The sequence below is a fragment of the Bombus huntii genome, chromosome 6, assembly GCF_024542735.1.
Source record: "Bombus huntii isolate Logan2020A chromosome 6, iyBomHunt1.1, whole genome shotgun sequence".
NCBI lineage: Eukaryota > Metazoa > Arthropoda > Insecta > Hymenoptera > Apidae > Bombus > Bombus huntii.
The window spans coordinates 11,741,217-11,765,250 of NC_066243.1; the positions used below are offsets into that span (position 1 = coordinate 11,741,217).

Genomic DNA, 24,034 nt, shown 5'->3' on the forward strand with positions numbered 1-24,034 from the left:
ATTGTTTCTCAAGTATCGTACCGAGATTCTTGGAAATTAACTCCGATGAGAGAGAAAGAGAGGCTTTCTTTTCCAATTCCTCGACTCTCGGTGACTCGGTGCTGTTAATTTGCGCCAGATCTTTGTCCAACTTTGCCATCGCGTTTCTTCGAACCTATTTAAAACGTTCGAGGGATTCTTTTCCAGATAAGAATGCTTCTTTTTCATAAACGAGAGAGAAGAAGAAGCGGAGCGTTAATACACGAAGGGCTTTCCACGGAATCGACGATACGCCCTAGAATCGTTAATCGTTTTCTTATCGCGAAACTAGACGAGAGAAGCTACTCTTTCGGCCCGATATTCGCGGCTATCGCTGCTGAATCTCAAGCGGCCGAGCCGATTGGAGAGAAGGTCGATTCGATAGTTCGATAAACCAACGTCCCACGGTTTCATCCACTTTCGTCTGAACGTCACGGAGAAGATGGCGTCGCGCCATGTTCCGGAAGATAACTCGCGTACACTTTCCTCGCAGCCTCGAGATCCGAGCCCTATCTTTCGAGAAATTACTACCTCTCGCCTCGACCCTGTGCATCAGAGACATCTAAACGCGTTTCTCATTCAGATTGGAACGTTCAAATTGATCGAAATCGATATGGACACGATATATCATCATCATTTCCGAATTTCTGACGATTTATGAAAAACACGCGATGCGAATTATAAATTCGTAACTTTCAGAAATAAAATTCTTCTACTTTCCTATCGCGAGACATAGAGACCGCGAGGGATAATTTTTATTTCGAACACGATTCACCAAATTTTCCCACTTGCACGAAACATAAACTACTGTCTCGATCGTCAGGGCGGTCGATCTTGCTCGCTCAGCCTTATGCAACGTTATCGTCTTGCCACGACACGTTCTCGAGCCTGTCGCGGTCTAAATAGCTCGACATACGATGGAGCTTAAGCCCCGTACACATAGCCGAGCATGACACGAAATCGACACGGAGGCGTTCGCAAAATTTGCCCCCGTTCCCTGAATATTCATCGACGTGAATACGTTATCTCGTCGCGATAACGTCGACGTTTCGCCCGTTCGCTCTCCCCTGCACGCGTCCATTACGAACTTGGACACTGTAAACGCGAATACCTTCCACGTGCATCCCGATTATCGTCCGTTTTAGGCTCGTGAATGCGAGCGGCAGGTTCGTGGCGTCCGCTCGATCCATCGCCGAGGATGGATTCCGGTGAAAGGGTCACGAATATTGCCAGGATATTGCAGACGCGAGTGAACCACCACGACCGACCAAATAGATCGAAGTTAATTAAGATCGGGCAGGATAGTAGACGCCCTAAAAGCCCGGCAGCTGAGAACTTGGCAATTTCCATGCTGTTTTCTCGTTCGTTTCCACGTATGACAAATAAAGTGCCGACTTAAGCCGTGGATTTCCTGAAACGGGGGATCTTTTTTTCGTTCTACGATACGCTGCGAGTGTTCGCCGAAAATGGGATATCGTAGAACGCGGTCCTGTTTGCATAACGTGTGTACACGATTTAGCGGAAAACTGACAGAGCAAGCACTCTCGCGGTTCACCCCAATAGAAATGATAATCCGTGGGACGGTGATGCCTGTGCACGCTTCGAATAATCATAGGCTACGCAAAATCGACGATGACTAGAGAGCTTGTACCGCAGTTTGCAACGATTTTGCAACAGGGAAGGCCAGCCGCGGTCGATGAAACAGACGGAGAGACACGAAACTGGCGTGCTCGTCGAAATATTTCCCGCGTATTTACGGAAAAACCAACGCCCCGCTATCAAAAGCGTCCTCTCGCGCGAAACACGCTCGTGTTTCTTCGTTAATTCGGCTAATGGACGCTCGGCTGGGTCGAATCGGGGACGCAAGAGACGCCGGGCGAAATAAAACCGTCACGGGACCTCGATGACACACCAGATAAGAGTGGCTGAAGAAAATATTTAAACGAGCGGGAAATTATCGTTTTTTGTTTGCAAAGCGGCGTGAAAGGTGTTCGTTATGGAGAAAGGATGTCATTTAGATCGGTGACTGGATAGATAGAAGAGAGTAGGAGAATTCTCGATGGTCGCGGTTTAACCAAGTCGGACGACATGCTGAGAATTTCACGGACACCTGGCATTAAATAAAATACCCGATCGATGTCATTATCGTACGAGATCGGTCTCCGCGAGATCTCTGTAAAAACCACAATTGGAACGCGTCCTCTCGTCTGCGGATGAAGTAGTCCTCGAATGGGTAGACTCCGGGCAAGACTGCTGAATATCCTTTTTCTAGAGAGGCCGTTCAATTACGATCATCGACCGGTATATTGGAATTATTATACAATCCCTGTGAAATGCAAACGAGCTCCGGATTCTCAGCCATCGGCGCATTAATCGTTGCACGCGAATGCCGTCGCTGTTTATCGTCAAATATTCACCAGTCATCGACAGGGGCCTCGTTATTTCGCGTTGCGATCGCGTCGTCGCTTTGCAGCAGCCCCTGTTAAATATTTGATATCCAGCCGGAGTAAAGAATTTGAAACGGAGAAGGCGTTCGATGAAAGACGAAGAACCTGATCGATGTCTGTCGATTGACGGCACAGACGGAAAAGGGAAAGGTCGTTGCTTAAATAAGTAATCCTCAACTCCGTGCGAGAATCTAACTCAAAGTGGGGTCGTTTCCGTTATACGCTCGTTAGCCGATCTCGAGACGCTTCGAGGATGAAACACGAGTCCCGTTTTACAGCAACGGAAACTTATGGCGACGATGTCGCGTCGATGGTAGATGCTTCGCCTTCTAATTGATTACAATTCAAGGGAGAAGATTCGTTTGGAAAAAGTAGAGTAAACCACTGGAGATATTTGTGAAAGGAGCTCGCAGTTTAAAATGGATCGAAGATGGACAATGTAAGAGGAGGTTGGTTTTCACTCTCGTTGGAACCGGCAGGACCTGCCTCAATCTTTCAGCAGACGCGAGCAGCCGCGTCTCGGCGCGGGTAGAACTGACCGATGATGAATGCGCACTGAGACAGGGATCGATGATACGACTATTTTTCTCGCCACCTCGGAAGTACCCGCTTAGAAACGAGCCGTCGGTGGGGAGATGATTTAAATTCATAAGTTCGCCGAGCTCTGCTCGAAGATTAAGAATGCATCGGTTCCTCGTCCAATTTCCATTCTTCTTTTTTACCCGGCTAAACCCTCCAACCTTCGGTGTCTAAAAAACTAATATTCCTCTTTCTTTCTCCGCAAGGCGACACGCGAGTACCTGGTTTCGTAGAATTATTTAAACCAGAGGTAGAGACACGAAGATGAAAGCAAAGAGGCGGAGAGAGGATGGAACGAGGGACGCGGCAGAAACCGCGAGGTAAATTCTTAAAAGCGTTCGCCGATTCCGCGAACCGTGGCCTGCGAGTTAACGGTTTCGATATAATTCACCATCTGCAGCTATAAATTCTTTCAGCTATAAATCGCATGCTCCTCTGTCTGTATCGCTAATAACAGCGAGGAAATGGCGTGTAACAGGTAGCGTCTTCCGATTCGAACCCGCGTCTCGTCTCGTGGTTTTCTAAGCCCTCTCCTCTCTTCTCGATCGCCTCCTTCGTTCTTCGGTTGCGTTAATCTCCGCGTTGCTCCGCTATCCCACGGATGCAGCGTTAACCGATTAACGAAACACGAGACCCGCTGATCCAGTGCTTTCTCGGTGAAACGCGAATCCACCGGGTCTCGAGCGCTTCCCAACGAAAAAGGGCTGAGTAGCTTTTCCACTCGCGAAACAACAACACCGTTTTGCTGTTTCGACTCACGAGTTTGTTTCTCTCTTCGCGGAAAACAAGGTGTGTTGAAAAAATACAAGCGGACACTTTGTGGCCATTGCCTGCCAACAACAACAACAACAACAACAACGAGGGAAAAGTCTTCTTTCTTTTCGCGTGGAAAGCTGGAGGAAGAACAGTGCCATTCTACCTTCTCCTTTCTTTCGTTCGTTCATTCGTTCCAGTGGGCTTTGTAACGCTGCTCGCGCCTCTTCATGCAGTTCAAAGTGTCACCGATTGTTCCCGAGGCCGGCGTGAGACAGTGGAAAAAAGAGAACACGCGGCGCGGGTTCGAAGGTGGAGATGAGCTCCACCTCGAACGCGGACAATGCCACGGGGGCGACGCAGCCTTTGTGTGTAAAACGACAGAGGTTCCGCGACGCTGTCTTCCATCTACTTACTCCACACCTCTTTTTAACTTTTTCAACCGGCGTCGTAATCGAGAACGGTTTGCTCTGCACGCTGCCCTCTGTAGTTAGACACGTACAGTGTACATCTCCGGCTGTCAGACATTCCAGATTAAATTCTGTGACCGTAAGACGTTCCTTCGGACCGACTCCTAGAGCCAACGGTTTCACCATTCTCTACTTTCTCGTCGCTATAAGCCAGATTAATTTCGTGACTTTCTTAAGATAATGGCCGAGTATCCGTTCAAACGAACAATCGGTAAAAGAACGATCGAAAAATCTCGATAAATCCCGCCTCGGACAAGTCCAAAGTGAAGCAGGAACGTGAGGTTCGTGGCGTTGCACGACTCTTAGAAAGCATGGAATAAAATCGTGATGAATCGTCGCGGTCCGACCACGGGGAACAGATACCCTGATAATGCAGCGACACTTCGACAGCTACCCTTATTTATGACCGTGAAAAGGGAAGCTTTGGTTTAATGGTTCGATCGTCGTTCCTTATTTTCCTCGGCAGGAGAAACTACGGATAAGAAAACCACCTCCAGGCTGCAGACTACAGATCATGCATAGTTTGCATCGTGCCGTACTTTCGCATTGACAAGTTTGTAGCTCGAACCCGTTCCACCTAAAAAGCTGCCATACTCAGATTTCTGACATATGTATAGACGTGTTTGAAAGTTGGCAGATATCGATGTCGGTTTCGTGCTAGAAAGTCTCAGAATTTTCATTTATCAACGATGTCGTTCTCTTCTTTTTATAGTTCTATCAGGTTTGCTCTTCGATCGATGGTATTCCCTTCTGTTGCTCTTTGCTGTTTCTGTCTCTTCTATCCGTTTCATTTCTTTCGGTTGTTTCAATTTGTTTTTTTTAAGTACACTTGCGTTACCTCCTTTTATTACAATCCCTTCTTTGATGTTTCTGCGATAAACATTTTTTTAATATCGCTGAAATCCCTCTTACTTGCACCATTTCTTGTCGTAAATGTTTCGCGCTCAATGGAACTCGCTCGTCGATGTTCCCCGCTTTTTATCACGGAAATTCCTCCTGGAAAATCCTTTTTGCGTCCACCGAAGCTCCGAATCCGCTTCATCCCGATTGGCTGTCTCGATGACGGTGATACCAAAGAGAAGCTGCTGGATCATACATTATTTCGTACTATTGATCCAGAGCGGACGCGGTTGTGCGTGAAACTGGAAAGGCAACGACCATACACGTTCACGGAAGTTAGGTAGTTGGTCAGAAATGATTTTGGAGAAAGTGACCACTACCGACCGCTGACTGACCACAGGACGGACGCTGTTTCCGTCAGCTACTTGGTCAACGGCTAGTCACAAGTGTAAACCAGCTTCCGATATCCCGGTACTCGTGAAGAATCAACAGACAAGGGAATCGTATTCGGTTTCTAAGTTTATACATTCGACGAGCGAATGCATAGAAACCTGAGTAAAAAATCCTACGAAATATTGAAAGTTAATCGAGATGAACGACAGTATTCGGCTATGTCGAATATATATACCGGTAAAGAGGAGAAAATCTATTTCTGTTGAATGTTATAGCGCGATGTAACGAAGAGTTCCGTTAGGCCAACCTTATGCCACGGTCAACAACAATCGTCATTTTTGAGAAACTGAATTTCAACGCTACGTACGAGCATCTGCGTGCCAGCGCTCAGATAGTACGTGGGTTATTTTAACGGACTTACAGTACCATGTATTTTTAACGTCATCGCAGCGCTTCTCTTTAGCTCAATAGTCGAGACCTTGTCATAAACCTTGGAGTTTCCAAACGGTCACGCAACGACACGATCTAACGGTTTCACAACTCGTATGTTCTCGGATATTCCACAGGGGTGTAAATTGCACCACCTCGACGTACATCCCCACGTAGCAGTACCGGGGTCTCGTACTTCCTTCCGAAGTGCACAACGTGCAATGGGAGGGAGGATACGAGGCGTTAAAATGCTGAAATAGCGCGTTCTCGAAAGAGGAATTCCAATGGTAACTGAGAGAAGTCAAGTTAAATCGCTACCTGTCTGCAAATCGGTTCGCACGTCGTTTGAGTATCGTGACAACGTCGCTGTCTCTGCACACAGACATACACATATACGCGTCAATTCTGCGCGCAAATACATTAAAAAATTATGACACTTTTTTTTTTTTTTTGTTTAACCAATTAGTCGACAACCAGTCGGTATATTTCTAAAAATTAGTTGCAAAACGTTCGAACGTCGTAAATTTCATCGCATCGCGCCAGTTACTCGATGCTTTGATTTAGGATGTCGCTATATCGTAGACTTTAGACCTCCTGCTCCATAAATGGAAGCGAAGAAAGGAAAAAAGGATGAAGCGGTTGGATGGGATTTGAACCTTTAGTCGCGATGAATCGCGCGTTTCTTATCGAAGTATTTTTCCTGTCGAGCGAACGAAATAAGGCGAATACGTGTCGGACACGAGGAGAGTTTGTGACACGTTAACTAGAACACAGGAGGACGGAGCTCTGTTTCCAGCTTTTTCGCTTCCGTTACCGGGACACCTCGCGAATTTCTCCTATTTTCCTAGCGCACAGTACCACGTCGTGGAGTTTTCAGCTCGTCACTACTCGTTAAAAATGTATATTTCGAGATATTATTTCAGAGAAGGAAATGCGACAGCAATTTGATGGCGAACTGATAAATTTATTTGGTGGAAACTATCGATTTTTCGTGCACCGACCGCGAACTCCACTCCACGCTGATACTCTCACTGATAATTTCACTGTGTTCGACACACGTCCTCGATACCACGGATTTTTTCACAGCGAAGATGCAACCGAGAATCCCTTTAATCGCGTAAAAAATAAACACTCGACCTACTGTCTCAACGTTTAGTCGATGATTTTCTTCCGGAATACCAAGTAATTTTTCATTTAACCAGGAAGTATCTTGTAACTATCGCTGTATTACCGTACGTCTGCCACAGAGATCGTTGTTAAACTACGCTACCAACCAAGAGTCGATTCACGAGCACAATGACGAATCGTATAAATCTCAGTGGGGACGTAGTCACGTTCTCTCGAAGACGAGACAAACCAGAAAGTCGATCTTATTAAAAGACTAGGCGATCGATATTCGTCTCGCGTGCAAGGTATTCATCATTTTTCCGGCGGATACAGCAGCGGAGAAACGTGGATTTTCCAAGGCTACGTGTAACAATCGACCAGCTGGGACGCCGATTGTTCCGTGACGTCGATCGACCCGAAAGAAAATATAACCACTCGATGCATGCAGCGGCACCGATGAAATTGAGTTTCAAGCCTACGTGACGTTCCCTTCCGTGCCCTTCTTCCTGCTATCCGGCCAGGACGTTTAGGAAACGAAGCTGTCCGTCCTATTCCCTTGCAACTTCACCGCGGCATGTTACCACGCGTCGAAAGTTTGACTCGACGAACGCCAGCTACCGATAACGTGACGAACGCTTGGAGCTTTGCCGGTAGAAGCAAGCCGATCGGCGACGTAATCGCCGATAAGGGAAAATTTACTACGAGCAGGGGATCGAATATGCTGGTAAAAAATTCCGATCCTCTACATCGAAATCACGACGTTCTTTTTCATTAAAATTTCAAACATCAAAGTTCCCCATTCACTTCAACATGCTTCAACTTTTATCGAAAAAACGAATTGGAAGAAACTTGGTCGCAGGTTGTCGTCGAAAAACGCCAACTTTGAATCGGCTGCAGCCAATCGACCCAAATTTCCTCTATGGCCGGTGACTCCAAAAATTCCATGGAACCTTGCAGCACGACTTTCCCTCGTCGAGGGTCGGATGGAAAAACAAAGCGACCCTCTGTCGGCGACAGTTCCACGGATCTCGAATCGAGTGTTTGTAATTCGCCCCTAAGCGGTCGGTCAACAGACCACGTTCGCGAAACATCGTTCCAATTTTCCATCGAACGCGCTCGATGCTCCGTCTCGAGTTTCATATTGGTCGAAATCGACGTAGCCATAGTCGAGGTAGCTTTCGTGGAAAAATTCTAACGATCGTCGCGTCGGTAGCAGCTGCAACGTTTCGGAATACGATTTCCCGTAAGAGCAGGAGAAATAAGGTTGTAACCGATTCCACGTAGAGACGTCGATCGAAGATCGGCGATTTGCACGCGTCGTACGTTGAACACGCGCGTGTACCGTTACTGAAATCCGCAGTTGCTGTTGTCTCCGCGTAGAAGCTACGCGGAAGACGCTTTGTCTCGGTCGATCGGCCGATACTTTGCTATATTTTCCGCTCGATTCGAGCTGCCGCCTTCCTGCCGCCGTGGACATTTGTCAGACGGCGACAGTGGTCGTTGGAGGTAGTCTAGAAGAACCGAAGAAAGTGGAAGTTGTACGTACTTGAGAAGAGAAACAAAGTCAGTAGCCTGGGATCGAAGACTGGATTATGTGGATCGATTTCTCGCCAATACTCGTCCTCGTATCGGCAGCTTGAAATTTGCAGCTGGATCGAGCAAATGAACTAGCACCGAAAGAGCGTGTCTACGAATAAATGCGACCGTTCCAACCGATCCTCGATCATCGTTACGCCGAAATGACACGAGATAAAAGATGGCGTCGTTACCAGCAATGTACCGACGCTTTCCAGATGCTTTATCCGAGAGTTATAGATCACGCGCCATTATATATCTTGCTCGCGATGGTACACGTCTTTTGAGTAACAGCCGTATCATTCCGCGAGGCAATGCTCTAGAAAATACGTTTCTTCCCCATACCGACACGTCGATGAATTTAACCACAGCTGCAGTTATAGTTACTCGAAAGTAGCATTGTCTTCGACAAAGAGCAAACGCCTTTTCGTGTTACGAGAATCTCTGTATTTTCGATCAATCGCAATCGCGAAGAAAGACGTCAACGGGAGTCGCAAATTCCCGTTACGATTATAATAATCGACACCACGAGTTGATCGATCCCCTGATTTCCGTTAAGATAATAGGGGTGTTTGAGAGGGTATAACACTGCGATTGACAGGGTTATAAAATTTATATTTTTAACACTTAAGTTACACCGTTGCTTATGATACATATCGTCGACAATGATTTAGCGTATAGAGATGCGGAACACTGGCACAATATTGGTCGGTGATCGAGCAAGGCTCTTAGAGTTTTGTTATAGTTGACGTAGCAATAAGGGAAAAGACAGAACCGAACCCGGTACTGACATCTTGACTATTCTAACGTTGTAGAATAAGTAAAGTACAGTGACGATGCTGTGTCGGAGGAAAGCTAGCGATGGGTGTGTCTAGCGCACGGGACCATCGGATTTGTTCGTGACATTTTGGTCAGGAAAGCGAGGGCAGTATACGTTGCTTCTGATTGGATAAACGAAGGTTGGTGGACTAGGAAGGGTCTTAGCCGCCCTCGATAGAAAGTTGCTAGTGGGAAGCATCGTACGTGAGAAAAACTAACTTGCCCGTGTCAAGCCGTAATAGACAATAATCTTTAGAAAATGATTTAGAAACAAAGATATTTGTTCGGTCTGAAGGACCTTAGCTAGCAAATTACTGAGATTTATCATGGGTCCTTAAGAGTATTAAGGGTACGCAGTAAGGATGAGCGGACATCTGGTTCCCGTTTGGCCCGCGGTGTATGGCCTGGTCTAGGTAGAGTGTCGTCCGACGTAACAATCTCATTTGCTTTGATTTTCGCGATTCTCTTTTCAATTTTCGTTCGATATATTTTTGCACGGAGGAAACTCGCGGCAAAAAGACTCGTGCGAAAAATACCGCGAAAATCGAGACACCATGGCGCGGTGGAAGATAGCGTGTAGCTCGCGTGGCCGGTCGTTGACAAATGGACGCGAGCCAGAGAGGGAAAACAGGCGACAGTCAGCCGGACAGAGTGACAGGGTGTAAGCTGACTCGTAACTTTTGCAGACGGTTACGCAAATTGCTCTCTCAGACAGCGCGTCTACGTTTCGCGAGGGTGGTCGCGATTTATGGAAATTGGAGGATTCTCGTTGAGCCTCAGCTCCCGTCGGTTATCGTCGACGCGTAAGCGACGCGATGAGTGGCGGTAACGTTCGTCCGATTCGATGTAATCGACGGTTCGTTGGCGAATTCTCTGGAATTCGCGACGAAACAGCTGATCGTTTATCGAGCGGTGAAATAGCTAGAAAAACGATAGAACGAAAGTGGACGTGTCGCGTGTGAAAATTGGCTATAAACCGTGGGGTCGGTCGCGTGTAATCGTACAACCGGAGTTCCTTGTTGCTTTGGAAGCTGTTTGGCCGATACCCAAGACACTCGGAACAATTCGTTTCGCCCGAGAAAATGAAAGTTTCTTTCTCCGTGTAAAACTTGTACAGGGTATGTGAGTCTGATAGGAGTTGATTCTACGAAGCTCGTGGGACTGAGCTTCGCTCGTTTCGAATCGTCGAATCGGTTTAGCGAAGATAGTTGGAAGACAAAGACGATATCTTTACATAATATTACATTCTACTAGATTTTACTAAATTTTGATAACTAGGTTCTACCGTAAAGGGACGATAATTTGTTAATTTTAAATTAAATATAAAGTCGAAGAATGCGCGAGCAAATTGATACGCTGCATTTTCGCGTAATGGACAGGCAGCGAGTTAAGAAAGTTGTCGCTGGTTAATTAGCACCTGACGCAGCTGTGATTTAATTACGGGAAAAAGCTTGGCGTACGTGTGATACGATTTTTTTGCCCCGAGCTGGCTCATCCTCGTGGAAAAACCCGATGGATCTGGTAATGAATACCGCTGCACTCCGCGATCGTAATGGTATGCATAACGAACTGTATTGTACAGCGAGCAATCGTGTCGCAAAGTTTTTTTTAAGCTTGAAAAAAAGGAAAAAAGAAAGAAATAAAGAAACGACAAGACGAAAGAAGTTCCGCTGGTGCAAAAAACGGTACGCGAGCATTAATTACATTTGTTAAGGACCCAGTACATAATTTCCCTAAGTTTTTGAAGCCTCGGAGCTAAGTTGAAACCAACGACGCAATGAATTTACGGTTACGCGGTCGTCGAGGCTAGCAGGTGCGAAAAGGAGGACGTCGATGTTAGCGAGGAAGGACGACGCGTAAAAGGATACTCTAGTTTAGACCGGCCATATCTGGACCAGTTACAAACGACGACGTTAAACTTGGGCCGTGGAAACCCAGCTAACTAATCGATGAAACTTCGCTGGAATATTTAAATAGAAATGTTCAACTCCGAGTAGGTTACTTCTTAAAATCGTGCTTTCGTTGAACAAAAGCTGATACATTGCGAAGCTACTCTGGTATCTTCGTTACAGCCGGACAACTCGGAATCGCCGAGTCGCGAATAAACGTGTCTATTGCCGATTCACGTCGATTTGCATGTAAAACCGCGGAATCGTTAGCGGAGAAAACAATGGCAGTGCGACGAAATTCGAGCGAAATGCCGTGTTCGGCCTGCGGAGAACAATAGTCGAAGGATCTTCGCACTTCTACCAGAACTCAACAGGTTTTTATTCGCGGCGACTGGTAACGCGTCGTTTATGAGTCCGTGGCCCGATAAATCTGTCGTTATCGTCGCCGATCCTGTTCTTTATAAAAAAGAAAAATGCCTCGTTCTCCGGCGAATTTCCATCTATTTGCACTGTCGAGCAGATGCGTGAGCGGTTTATTCGCGGACCAACGAACAATAGACAGATAAAACCACCGACTAAAAGCAGCCCCTCGCAACCGGCCGTGCTCGCGAAACATTGGTCGATCGTGGCTTCGATTTACCATCGAAAACCTCGAATAAACCATCTCGACGATTCGGTTCTTCTGTCCGTTTCTCGCCGCAAGAAACTTCTTCCAGCCTCCTTGGAGAGATATCGAGCCGATTGCACGAGTATTCGTCAAAGAACGATTTCATTTCGATAGACTTCTGTTTGATTTCTGGATACATCGAATGTATATTTCAGAGGTCGGTATCGGCGGTGGTATCGAAGTTTAGTTTCTTGCCAGGCTGTTGCCATGTACGTACGTTAGAAACGGCGATACCGCTGCGAAGGGTGAAGGGTTGGTTAGAGTTTGCGTGCAAAGAGGACCGGATGATTAATCGCATTTTCGAGCCGGCTCGTGCTTCGTTGTTGCTGCGCCGTTTTGGGAGAATCCGGCTGGCAACGGTGCTTTTGCTGTATCTACTCCGGCGGTGTTTTGTATTTTTAAATTCACCTCCCTTCTCCGGCAATATTTTATTTTGAATAAGCTACGCGGATGAAAAAGATAAAATACACCGACGTTGTGCTAAAACGAAACGACCCACTTTCGATCGAATAAACGCGAGAATTGCATGTAAACCGGACGTCTCAAAGTCCAAGTTTATTCAACGAAAGAAACACCGTCCTCTCGGATAGCTACGCCATCAACGCGCATGAAAACGCTGGCGTAACGAAACGTTTCGGAAATCACGTGAGAAGCGACGACAAGGTTTGTCATTCGGTAAACGGCGAACGGAAAGCTTTTATGGCAAATTGTATTTCGGTCGAGAGGCACGTTGTTGAATACGAGCCCGCCGGAAAACAAAAGACCAAGTAACGTCGCTCGATATTTCCTGGCCCACGGAAAATGAAATTCTCGCGTTCGCTCTCACCCTGGACACTCCAACGTTCCCACGTTCACGTTAATTTATTTATCTTTGTTACCGCGACGATGTCTCGGAGATCAACTTCGTCTGCAAGAAACAAGGAAAAGGATACCACGGAGGAGATGTTCCCCTTTACTTTCGGCCTGGACGCGAGCGAACATTTTCCGGAGCTTCCATCCAGCCAACTCTAGGAATTGAGTGCTTTCGCGACGAGATTTTACACCCTCGTAAAACCGGTTATCGAGAACGTAGTCCCGATTCGGAGCTTGCACGTTTGCTCCTTTCGTTGGAACTTCGCGAACTCGTGTCTCTAAACAGTCACAGGCTACGTAAGAGAGGAATCCGCAACGAAGAAGTTCCGTTTGCCCATTAATTAACCCGATAATAACTCCATCTGCCATAAACCGAGAATTTTCTTCGAGAAAAGAGTCACGAGCTCGTGAATTCTTCCCGAAACCTATCGTATCGTTCATCGAAGTTTTCCAAAGTTTATTGGATTTGCTACCGCCGCTGGATACCACCGAATTCGTGCAACGATGGCGAATCACAGCGCCGGCGAAGAGAGGAGCGCTCCGTCCGCTGGACAAATACGATTTTCGGCTTTCAACGGGAACGAAAGTTCTCATCTTGGTTCGTTAGGGCGATAAGTAAGAGGAACGGTCGCCTGCAGGGTAAAGGAACGCCGGGATTTTCGAATTACCGATAGCAAAAAAGACCGAGGAAGCGAAAGAAGGAGAGAGAGAGAGAGAGAGAGAGAGAGAGAGAGAGGTTGGCTCTCTCGGACGCGAACTAATCTCTTTAATGCGGCCTTAAACTGGCCGCCTCGGACTGTCGAGGGGAACGAGTGGCCCTCGAGACTCGATAAGCCCTAAGAAGGAAGGATTAATCCCCGAGAAGAATATTCAATTGTGAAATTCGCTTTCTCGGGTAATTGTTATCCGGCGTTGGTATCGCGTTGCGCAATTACCACTCGGTTGTCGCGGTTAATGTGGCGGAAGGGCGGAAAGAAAACGCGGCCCGGGAGGCAAATAACCGGGGAATGGCGGGCGAAAGAAACGCTTTCAGCGTTTTCTTCGTTACGCGATGCAGTCTGCCGGGAGAAGTTGAAAATGCGGCGAATCGCGAGCTCGCTTAATTTCCGTGGCGCGTGAAATTAGGTGATTCGGGCGGGGGTTGGTCCGCGCGTAATGTTGTTCCATATCGTGGGAGAAAAAGCCGAGAATTTTAATTAACGATCCGAGTGCCCAGCCCTCGTGACGTCGGAAGAACACGTCGACTTTCGAAAACAGAACCCGACGCTCTCCTTCGTCGATTCTATTAAACTTCCGCGTTACAACGTTACAGAGGAGATGATGAACTTTCGATTACGCGCCTCCCGGAGGAAACCGTGTCTATTTTCTAGCGAAAACGAAGGCTTATCGAAGTTTCGTAAAAAAAAAAAAAAAAATTTGGGTCGCCAACGAAGAATCGTTTCTAGCAATAAAGTGAAGAATTTCGCTCCAACGTCGCCGTAATTGGATCGGAGAACAGGCGAATTTTTAGTCGCAGCAATACGCGAACCTCGACACGTTCACGCGGAACGCGCCGTGGCTACGCGAACGAATACGAGAATCTGTTGAATAAAGAATTTAAAAACTTCCCTTTGAATGTCGGCTACAAAAATATATGACCTAATTTACTTGGGAACGACAGAGTCGAAAAGAGGAGAAAGAAATTCGATCCTTGGAGGACCGACGGATCGATTTGGAAGATTAACTGCTCGAGTAATTGCATTTAGAGGAATCGGCGGCCAACCTTGGCAGACCGACGACTTCCAATGGCTGCCACTATTTTTCCTCGAGAGACGTTACAAGATTGTTAACCGTGAAACGAGGCTCGCCTTGCCTCTCGTAGAACCTTTGCCGTACGTTCTTATCACGGTACCATGTGGAGCATAGAAACTCGTCAACTGGCAATGGAAAAATGAGCAAGAAACACGACAAAGTCACCTTGTCAGATCGATCTCGCGCCTTTCCATATTAGGTTCAAGCTACGACTCGACGATATCGAAACAGTTCCGTAGGAATATCGATCTACATCGTCATCGTCCTTTCCAACATACAAAAGCGAACCAAAGATGATAATTTTAATGTCGCCTGTTTCGGTTAATTCGCCGCGGAGACTTTCGTGTTCGCCTCGTACCACTGGTTTTCGTGTAATCTATTGGATTTTAAATCGAAGATTAATCGAGCGTCGAACGTGTCCAGAGACCATAAACGAAGATCTTATCTGGCCAGAAGAGGAGGAAGATTAGGAAAATTCCTGAGGAAGATGGTAAACGTGAGAACGGAATCGAGGCACGGGCCACACCGTTCATCGTATATATCGGGATCTAAATAACGTTCTGACGTTTTAAACCGGCACGATCGGCCTTTCTAGCCTTTATCTCTTGAAAATTTGATATTCCTATTCGCCGTAGTCCGTAGGTCATCTATTAAAGGTTTCCTCGACTCGCTATCGGGACTCCCTTTTATTATCACCTTTTCATCATCGCGATTAAAAGGCTTTCTCGATCGATTCATCGATTTTAAGCAATCCGAAAGAAGATTAAATTAAGCTACTTTCGATCAAGCTAATGACCAACAACGAGCTCGGTATTCCGATCTTCGACGAAGATCGCTCGTCGTTTCTTCTTTAGACAGCGTTTCTACGTAATGGATATCGCATGAAATGAAAATATCCGATGGCCATTCGCGTGTGGTAGAGAAAACTCGTTCATTACCAATGACCCTGACCGACTAACAGAACCATGGGGCAAGTTTTTGTCGTAAGTTACCCCTCGCGAATCCTTCCCAGAGCCGTTCATCGATTAAAACGTAACAGTCTCTCCTAGTTTTTGGCTACCTGTGTATTTCATAGCCGTTTAGACGGTGGGTAACCTTTGCGCGAAACTCGTGCTTCGGTGTATTACAGCCGCGACTACGAGATCCGAGGCTTTCGAGCTTAAAGCGTATTTAGCAGTAATAACATTGGTAGCTGCGAGCAAGTTAGGGAGAAATATAGGACAGCTGGAAATCGCAAACTGAAAAGTTTGGATGGATGTGGAGTTTCTATGTGCGTTGGCAAGGTAATTAAATGTCGTGAAAGTACATAGGCGGAATGGGGTAGTCAGAGCGAGAGAAACGCAGTCGACAAAGAAAGAGAGAGGATGCTTAAACGCGAGAGCGTATGCATACAAAACGGTCACGTTGTATCCGCCCGTGAAATAAAGCCGCGATATTGTTAGCTCTGCTCTACAGGTACAAAACCTCTTGGTACAGATGCATTACACACGTAGTAGAACACGGACAATAGCCATTGAATTATCGTTCTCCGAGCGATAGCATCGACTCGGCCTTATCGCCAGTTTCGCGACACGACCGGACCACGGAAAAGTAGCCGACCTGTATCATCCGTACAAATTACACTGGCGATCTCACGCAGTCTCTCGAAAGCCTTGGATACCTAAAAACCACCCCCTCTGGGGAGAAACACCGCGCGTGTCACGTTCGCGCATCGCTAACGTGTCGAAATCAAAACCGTGAATGATTGGCTTACTGTGAACCATTGCAGCCCGCTCCTGCCTCGTATGCCGTGGATCGTCTCGCGGATCATCGGAGCCGGCTGAACAGCTGTCACGAGGCTGGCAAAGAGCTCGAAGGACGCGCGACTAAGAGAAGAGAGATAAAGGAGAGAGAGGAAACCGGTCCGCTAATACACCGTGCCGCGCTCGTCGACCAACTGCGTGGCTTTGCGGCCGCCGCGAGTGTCGAGCCGCGCTCATCGCCGAGCTCGACTCTGTTCGGCTGCGTTCGGTCTTGTTCGACTTCGGTATTCGGCGGTATTCGGCCGACCACCGAAATGCGTCGAGCGCGGCGCACTCCCTTGCCGGTTAGCCGGTAACTTTCACGAGGGATGCATGGACAGAAACCGAATTAAATTGATTAGGATCTTCATCGGATCCCCGGGACCGACGAATTACCTCCACCAGCTGCATATTATGCCAGACAGTGCGATAGACTCAGCCATAAACCTCTGCGCGGACAGAAACGCGTCGCGTAATTCGATTTTCGCGCCGATTCGCGTCCGGCAGGACAACGCGCGTGCTACGTTCGATCGAGCGCGTTTCGGGATGTTGATTTTTCGGCTTGTCTAGGATTAACTCGATTCTTCCGCGATGTTGCAACGATATACATTGTTCGTGGATTTGGTGGAGAGCTGGGAACGCCCAACTGCTCTTCGGACACTGTTAATCGGATCGTGCGAGTTATCTAAGCCATCCCCATTATGGACGATAGTAGCTGGAGATATTTGGGTTATGAAATCTGTGAGCGAGCTTTGCGGTGTATATATATATTTACTGTCTATTACTTAACGGGACGCTGTTTCAACTTTCACAGCCATTATATCGCAGAGATCTCGTGGAGAAGATACTTCTTTCCCCAATTTAGGGGATCTTTCTCTTCGTTGGCCGACGTCGAAGAAAAACGCCGATAAGAAAACAGACGCGAAACGGATGGTTCCGGCCAGTAGACTATCATTCCGTACACGCTACGGTTAATTACACGTACGTCCCCGGTTCTCCTGTCGTGTAATTCCCCTGGTTCCTGAGAAAAACGTAGCATCTCGGTAAAACTGGATCTCGAACGAGCTTCTCGACTCAACGGATAAAAATAACGGTTCGCTTGCAACCCTGTATATTATTCACGGTGGATATGAATTATTTACGAAAGTCTCCAAGTAAAGTTGGCCAATTTTTACGGAGTACCGCCTTTGTTCGATGGAATTATTCAATTGCAACTTCCGATTTGAATAAATCTTTCCGAATCTTTCCTTTTTGTCCTCGTATATCTATGTAACCGTAAATCGTGCGATCGCGCGTGCAATTGAAAAGCGTGGATAATTAAAATTGCATCTCGTGCGATGGCGCGAGGCGGAACGAAAATATTCCTGGCTGTAAAAATCGAAACGTTGTACAATGCGCAGGGAGACGGTGAACGAATTGCACGCATAGTAGCCGAGACTGCAGACATCTGGGTTCCACGTTATAACGCACGTATTCCAATCACCTAACGCGTTCCATAATTCGGCTGCTGAAATCCCGATGCTGTCGGCCAGACGGATTGGCCTGCATAATGAAGCGTTGTAAGGGTAACATACGTCCCTCTATAGTCTTCCTCTTGTCTCTGAACACGTGCAACTTGGTGCGAAAGACGATGATCGATCTCGCGCTACGCCAGCCACGAACCTCCAAAATTCGACTAAACCTGACCACCTAAACTCCAAAGCAGCTGCTTCATTTCGCTAAACAATCCGTCGTAAGTTGTAAAGCGCGTGACGACTGCGCACGATGATTCACGGTCTTTTTACGCGAGGGAATAAGAGGAAACAATGGTGAAGGAAGGTGTTAAGCAAGAATGTAACCGGTTGCCGTGACCAGGGTGCGAAAATCTGCCGTGAGATTGATTCGATCGACTCGAGGAAGCTTTGAAACTTCGTGGCGAAGCCCGGCAGGTTCGTTTAATCGACAATGTGCCAGGCGAGTTCGTGGGAGAGACCAGGAGAGAGCTGCAGGTTCGTTAACTGGGATCGCGTTCTTCGCATTGTCGCAGCGATTGCGCAATTTCCAACGTGAACTTTGTCGCGCCACGGAGTTTAAACAACGCCTTCGAGGCCAACACCCGCGTTAGTCCTCTCCAATTACGGAGCTTCCGGTCTGAACGCGACTCGTCGCGCCGCGCCGTGTTACCCGTTCGTTTTCGTTGCTCCGAACCGACTCCGAGGTCTCCCTTCGATAAAAAAAAAGAACCCGCGTGTTCCATCAAAGTCGACCACCTTCGTGGCCCGCGTAATCCAATGAATAATTCAAGCAATCTAAATGACGTTCGAAATGGAGAAAATCAAGGTAATTCTACGGGTTTTCTATCAAACCGTTCGCGTAGAACGCGTGTCTGCAAGCTGTGTCGTAGCTAGGTGGTTTATACACGGTCAGGTTACCGGTTTTAAGACTCTTTAATCTTTTAAGGACCGAGCTTTAATCACCGGGACTTATCCTTTCTTAAAGAGCACTTCTTTTCACTCGCAATTCTATCCCTCAGTTCCTTTCAGTTTCTTTTGTCGTTGTTTTTCCGACGGAGAAGCGCAGGTTTTTGGAGCGAACTGTTAACAAAACGCTCGATCATTTGTCGATGCTCGTATTGTAGGCGATCCGCGTAGTACAGGCAAATTTTCAGTCGGTTACATTACGCCAACAACGAGTACACAAAGCTCGATTATATCTGTATAACGATTTCGAGCGGCTTATTGCTTTGTCGACCGTTTATTATCGAATGGATTGGGGAAAGCGGATTCGGCCAGCCGGATCCGAAAAGCCGACAGCTAATATTTTTACCGGGCGCGCAATGAAATTTCGCGCAATCTGTCCGTACCTTTCTCCTGAATCGCGCGGCCGTGTTTTCCGCCGTTGTTCGACCCGCTGTGCACCGTACAAAAATGCGCGTGAAACGATAAAAAAGTAACGCCGCGTTAAAGGCTCGCCGAAACGAAATTTTCCGCCGTGACGAGCATACACGACAGTCGAATGCAGGCTAAGTTCGTTCAGCGAATATTATTTTAACGAGATTCGCTTGCGTCTATCCTCCGATCGCGATTCAAACCACACCGCGTCATCGCGCTGCTTCGTTTGTTCCTGGTTTATTTTAGAAGATCTACCATAACTTTCTTCGTGTTCGGCGTTGCAGCTCGCTGCTATAGCACGCCAGCGATTTATTTTAAAAGTAATGCAGTGGAACTTGGTTTGTACGAAGTACGGTTGATACGATCGCGCCACCGTAAATTCCCTCTCGTAAGATTAAGTAGGTACACGTTGATTAATTGGCATCTCGACTCGGCGTATTCATTGTTTCGTGAATCATGGCAAAGGAACGAGCAACCGTTCGACATCGTAGAAGAAATTTTATCATTTCGTTCGCGCAACTCGCATAGCATCGGTCCGAGAGAAAACCGAAAAACAGGTAACGCAGTAAGAAGAATTTCCAGGAATTTTCTCTCCTCTGACCCAGTTTCGCGACGAGACCAGCGACCAGAGACAGGTTATGCTAGTTAGCTTGCCCGGATAATGAATGGCGCGCAAATGTCAACGGAACCAGCTCCACCTCCACTCGACGCGCTCCTATCGATACGAGTTATTTACATAAGCGTTTCGTGCTCGTATCGTACACGGCAGATATGCCATTAATCGTGGTAACAAGAACGAAATCGATGGGATCGAGGAAAGACGTGGATAACGCGCGAACGAGCGATTCTCCCGGAGAAAGGTGGATCGCTCTTGAAAATCGTTATCAAATTTACTCGTCCGGCAATTGGGTCGGTGATGTTTTTCCAGCAATTTCTGCTCCACCAGTTTTTACGTTGCTCTTTGTGTTCCCCGGCCTTTTTGATGCCTTCATTGATCGACTCTATACATACTTCATCGCTGATTGTAATTGGACCGTTCCAAAAATGGGACGGAGAGGTAATTATCAAAATTGAAGCGAGTTGATTGAAGCCGAATTGCATTCTACTCGGAGGATTTCTTGGAAAAAGGGACGATAATGTACGATGAAAGCTATCCCACGACACTCGAAACGCGTTCCACGAGTATTCCTTAAACAAAGGAGTTTCTAGGACCCTCGACCGGGTCCCCTAATTTCCAAAGTCGAAGGAAAACAGACCTTCCGCTCTCGTAGTTCTTTCCCACAATCGCACTCGTCTCTGGTTTACCACCACTGTACAACCATATCGGTTTCCATGCGCAGTGAAGACAGTTTCGTGTTTATCGTTTTTCCAGGATCTCGGAATCGCGTAACATCTCTTCGAGATCTAGTTCGCTGATCTGTCGGTTCTCGACGTAGTCGGTTGGGAAGAACCTTGGATCGAAGGCTTCACGCAGGGCTGGAAGCTCGTGCGTGCTCGCCGATTGACGTGGGAAGATGGAAGCGTGTAATTGAGCGAGTGAAAATGATCACGTTTCCTTCCTCCGTCGAATTCCTGGCTCGTGGAAACGTCATAATTTCGTTTCGCCCGATTCCACGACCGTCTTTCAACGCGATCTTTCGTCTTCCAGACGAAAGATAAGTCTGTACGCCCGCGTGTAACTTTGGCTCGCGTGAAAATTGGGTCGCGTTTCGAAATTCTCGCCAACTAATTAACGAAACTTGCCGATACGTGCAGCGCGTAATGTTCGCGCTGAAACGGTGCCGGTGCCGGCCTTGCGTTCGAAATATTCTATAATAACTTGGAAGTCTCCCTTCGGTGATTTAATTTTACGAAATAGCACGATTATAACGAGTATGCACGGGTATTCGAACGTAAATACTTTTGCGATAATCGAATTTCACGACTCTTTATGTCGTTAGCAGAACTCGATCGAATCCAGGGAACGATCCGTAATCGGTAATTACCGGTCGGTTCTATGCGATTATTTCCAGCGAATATTTTAGCAGGCGACCGCACGGTAATCCGATAACGGCATTCACGAGCGTGTCCCTTCGACCAAAAGCGAGCGTTGCCTCGTTACGTCGTTTTTACCGCGCAAGAAACCACCGACGAGCGAAATAAACTCGAAATATCGTAGAGCCGGTTACGCGGCTCTGCGGTTTGCGTATTAACCGCGTTGCTGTTGCTTTCGTTATCATTTCTGCCTGTGTAACTATGCCGCTTCGACTATGTCAAAATCGATTTTCGTAGAACGAGCAGCAGAACGAGAGGATCGATCGGAGAAGCGAGGAAAACGCGATCCTCGTCTACTTGAGAATTCGAAGAAAAAACTTTGCGGGAAACGAGCCACTCTCGACGAGAGAGAGAGAGAGAGAGAGAAAGAGAGAAAGTGATTCTCCGTGGTGTCCGGAGCGCAAATTGCAAGGAAAGTCGGGGACACAAAAACGCGCGTCATCCATAATCGTTTAGGACGTTCGAAGAGCGATCACAGGTCGTTCTCGGTCGTCCACGCTGTTACGATCGCGGTGGCTTCCGTCGTGAACAGGGGAAAGTTGCTCGGCGTTTAATTTAAGCCGAGAACGACCGACCGAACTCCTTAACCCGTCGATCGCGACGTCGTTAAATAGTTTCGTCAGGGAACTCGGTTAGACGAGTGTCGCGCGCCGAACGAAACTCACAGCTAGATGCGGCTGAGAGATAATCTCCCAATGAGAACCACGTAATTCCGAAATGTGGATGTATCTACGCCGAGCGCCGAACCGCTCGGTTAATTAAACCCACTGACTGAAATCATTAAGATAATTGCACTCGTACCAGGAGCGTCGAGGAAGCCCATATCGAATCCCAGCTCCAATGAAACGTTCCACCGTTCGAATCTGTTAGCCCGAAACGCGGGCCCATTGGTCGATAGGGAATGGGAAATATTTTATTATCGGCAGATTGCGAGGTTCAGGCCCGCGGCCAACGTTGATTGATAAATTAATGGGAAACGAACGAACGCAGCGTCCCGAACCGTTTAAACGACCGGTTGTCGCTCTCAGCTTCTGTCTTTCTTTCTCTCTCTCTCTCTCTGTTTCTGTTCTCTCGCTGCTTGACAAGAAACATTTTATTCCCGCGTTCTTTCTGCTTCCGTTCGCCCCGTGGAAATGCGTGTTTTTTAATTACTCGCGGTCCGCGACACAATGCTGTGCCGTCGTGAGCGATCGACCAAACTTGACAGTCATTTACTTCTTTTTCTTTCGCCCGCCTTTTTTTCCTAACAGGAAACAGAGCATTCACTGGCGGACAAACGCTCGTTACTCGCAGCAGGTGCCGCAGCGGGTCTGGACGAACAAGAGTCTTCGGACCACACCAGTCTCCGTCACTGTCGTGACACGAAACAGAGCCACGTTGATTGCAACGTGGAAAAAATAGGACCTTTGTGTACGGTTTAAGTCGATGCTCTCGTACTCTCGTACTCACCAGTTCGTTTTCGCCGTGAAAAACAAACAAACGGCTCGGATACCGTATCCTTTTTTCTTTTTATTAGTTGTTTACATTCATAATTTGCCCAGTTTGGACATTTGGTAGAAGTTCTTAGCTGTTAGATTATCACGTGGGTGGCTACTCCCAGTGGGATACCATCTTCGTGTTTGTTAGGTTGTGTCCTTTGTCAGGTCTCCTACGTGTTTCCTTTTCAGTCTTCTATCCATGTTTGAGGTGTTGATCTTTTCCACAGATAGCCGGCCGTATCCTTGCTCGAGATGGACGACGATTATTCTCTTTTCCTCTCGTGGAGTTTCGCGAGAACTTTACGATCTCGTGACGTTGTGCAGAGAATGGGAAAGAAAGTGAATCTAATGGAGTTTTGGGCGTCGTCGACGAATCGACGTTTCGTGACGGACGTTCGTGCACTCGCGGGAAAACGAAAGTGAACTGGAGCGTCACTCGTTTTTTAGTTGCGCGATGGCTAAACGTCACGGAAGAATTCCCGAACGTGTCGTGATTTTTCACCAGCCGGAACAGACGACCGATCTCTAATTCTATCGACTGAAATTTCGTTCGAGTCCGGCGGGAATTGGGAACCTAGTTTCACCGCAATGAAATTATATCGCGAGCAAGTTAAATATTATTATTTCCCAGTTATGCTCTGCCTCTGCTTCCTAGTCCACAAACTCCTCCCCCTCGGCGAAGATAATTCTTGAGTGGCTGAGAGCGAAACAATGGGGCGAGTATTTCTACGACCTACATTTCAAGCGAGCATTTGATATTTAAATACGTGGCCTGAAGCTCGACCCGGCCTTTACCTTCATTCCTTTAATCAGTACCCGATTTCCTGGCGTCTTTTCGCGGACAAAGAAGAACTCGCGTCCGCCTATGCTCGACTATCGCGCTCCGTTTGTTCAAAACCGATGCAGCATAGGATCGATCGCGTAACCGCGTCCACGGAACAAAAATAGTATGAGAGAACGTCGGTAAAATTCACCGTTCTCGTTCGTCTCGACGATGGCGTCGATCAAAGTTCCAAAGCAAACGTGAACTTCTGACGAAACACCTGATTCGTCGAACGTGGCCACCCCCTCTGTTGAAGAGAAAAAAGGCCCTGGCGCTTCGTCACGAACACGCGCGTCACACAGTGTTCGACCGGCGGCTACATACAGGCACTGACTCATAATTCAGCGTTTATTGAACAATGGCCTGTGGTTACTATAGGAACGTGACGATGGAACGACAACAACAGCACGCAATCGCCA

The 24,034-nt window shown here is 47.4% G+C and overlaps 1 protein-coding gene across 7 annotated transcripts in view; it reads right to left on the bottom strand.

Moving 5' to 3' along the window:
• Positions 1-24,034, bottom strand: part of LOC126866515 (putative uncharacterized protein DDB_G0271606) — a 108,439-nt gene that overhangs the window by 39,108 nt on the left and 45,297 nt on the right. The window contains exon 1 of one of the 7 annotated variants that reach the window (XM_050620180.1): positions 16,383-16,574. The exons of 5 other annotated variants lie outside the window; for them this stretch is intronic. In XM_050620180.1, coding sequence (XP_050476137.1) covers positions 16,383-16,439 — 57 coding nt within the window. In that variant the 5' untranslated portion in view covers positions 16,440-16,574. Of the gene's footprint in view, positions 1-16,382; positions 16,575-24,034 lie in introns of those variants that run through there. One more of the 7 variants, XM_050620178.1, reaches the window with a different exon arrangement.